Consider the following 1,672-nt stretch of genomic DNA (forward strand, 5'->3'; position numbering starts at 1 on the left):
GGATTTCCTCATGTTTTCCACCCGTAACTCTGCCGAATACCAGCACCTTCCTGAGGGAGCGAGGGGATAACGGCCTGACAGCACATCTGACAGCGCTGTTGGCAAACCTCTGCCTCCTTGTTTGGGGCTTCCCCCTTCCAACCTGCCATGTGCTGCTTTATCGACGTCCAGTGAAGCCCTGGGGACGTCAGCGCTTTAACAGACCATCATCTTGGGCAAAGCTCTGTCTTGCGGCTCGTTCCCCGGTGCCGGGGGTCCCTCTGGAGGGAGAAGGAAAGGGGAGGGACGTGTATGTGTGTGAAGATGCCCATGTGAAACTCTCAGAGTAGCCAGAGGCTTTTTGGCAATAAAGTTGTTTAATACGAGGATGAGCGGACTGTGGCTTCTGTCCCAGGGCGCTGCTGATTTCTTCCAGCCCCTTTTTACAGCCAGACGTGTGGCATCTGGGGTGCTGTACCCCCTCTGTGGGGCAGCGAGGCCGAGTGTGACTCTCTCTGGAGCGTGGCTGAATGCGAGCGTCCCGGGGAGAGTCACCGACCCTCTCGTTTTTCCTTCGTAGGCAGAGCGGCCCCTGGAGCCCCAGCAGGTCCCGGTCGGTGAGGAGCAGCTGTCATGATCTCTACAGCACCTCTCTATAGCGGGGTGCACAACTGGACCAGCACTGAGCGGATTCGCATGTGTGGCCTCAACGAGGAGAGGTGAGGTGCGTGGGCGGCACGGCAGGGGAAGGAGGGGGAGAGCGGGGAAAGCGGGCTGGGGATCTGGGGGGGCTCCGGGAAGGGAGCTGGTGTACAACAGAGCCGTGGGGAGGGCATGGACGTGTGGTTAGACGGTGGCATTCTGTGATGGGCCCTGCATCTTGTGCTCTGGTAAGGAGAGCTCACCAGCAGAACATGCTGGAGGTCTCTGCAGAGGAACCGTGGCTGCGTGTATCTGGGTTGCCTCCAAGGTGTTGGGGGATGACGAGGACAAGTCACCTGCACGTGTTGTTGGCATTGCCAGACCTGTGCTCCTAACTGCCAGGGGAGGGAAAGAGCTTGACCCATAGCGAGCCAAGCCGCTAAGAAGAGTTTTTGGTGGCCCAGAGGGGTTAGTGCAGACCAAATGATTAGATGGGAGAGTTGTGACATGCCACCAAATAGGAGATTAGGGAGGATTAGTGGCTGGGAGGCAGAATCGATCAAGACGAGTTGCTGGCCTGCCCCGTGGCTTCGCATCGCCCTTTCATTCCCGCGGCTCTGGGGTCTCGTTCTCGAAACTGATCTGTTTGTGGCTTCCTTGAGGCTACGAGTTCTGCTCGGCGCCTTTGCCGTGGCCGGAGCCGGAGAAGGTTTGTGGGCTCAGGGGCGGCGGGTGCCGCGGGTTTTGGCGGCGTGTCCCCGAGGGACGGGCAGGAGAGCGGCGGGGCAGGGCCGAGCCCCGGCTCTCCCCGGGCAGGGGGGGCAGAGCTCATCTCCCGCCTCAGCCGCCGTGCGGCCCCAGATAAGGCTGGGGATGGCGTCGCGCTCAGCCTCCCCTCGGCCGCTGCGCCTCCCTCACAATAAACACCCGGGCGCGGGGGGTCCGAGCGGCGCTGGCCGCAGCCCGGCGCTCCCCCTCGGCCGCCGGAGCCGTTTCGGGCCGGGCGGGAGGCGGCTGGCCGCCCCGTCCCCGGTGCCGGGTGTGCCGCGGG

The 1,672-nt window shown here is 62.9% G+C and overlaps 1 protein-coding gene across 1 annotated transcript in view; it reads left to right on the forward strand.

Moving 5' to 3' along the window:
• Positions 1-540: 540 nt before the first annotated feature.
• BCORL1 (BCL6 corepressor-like 1) overlaps positions 541-1,672 on the forward strand; it is a 13,858-nt gene continuing 12,726 nt past the window's right edge. Inside the window, exon 1 of the mRNA XM_014955950.1 lies at positions 541-698. Within this exon, the coding sequence (XP_014811436.1) occupies positions 613-698 (86 nt within the window). The 5' untranslated portion in view covers positions 541-612. The remainder of the gene's footprint in view (positions 699-1,672) is intronic.

This window comes from Calidris pugnax, unplaced genomic scaffold, assembly GCF_001431845.1.
Source record: "Calidris pugnax isolate Ruff unplaced genomic scaffold, ASM143184v1 scaffold281, whole genome shotgun sequence".
In the NCBI taxonomy this organism is placed as follows: Eukaryota; Metazoa; Chordata; class Aves; order Charadriiformes; family Scolopacidae; genus Calidris; species Calidris pugnax.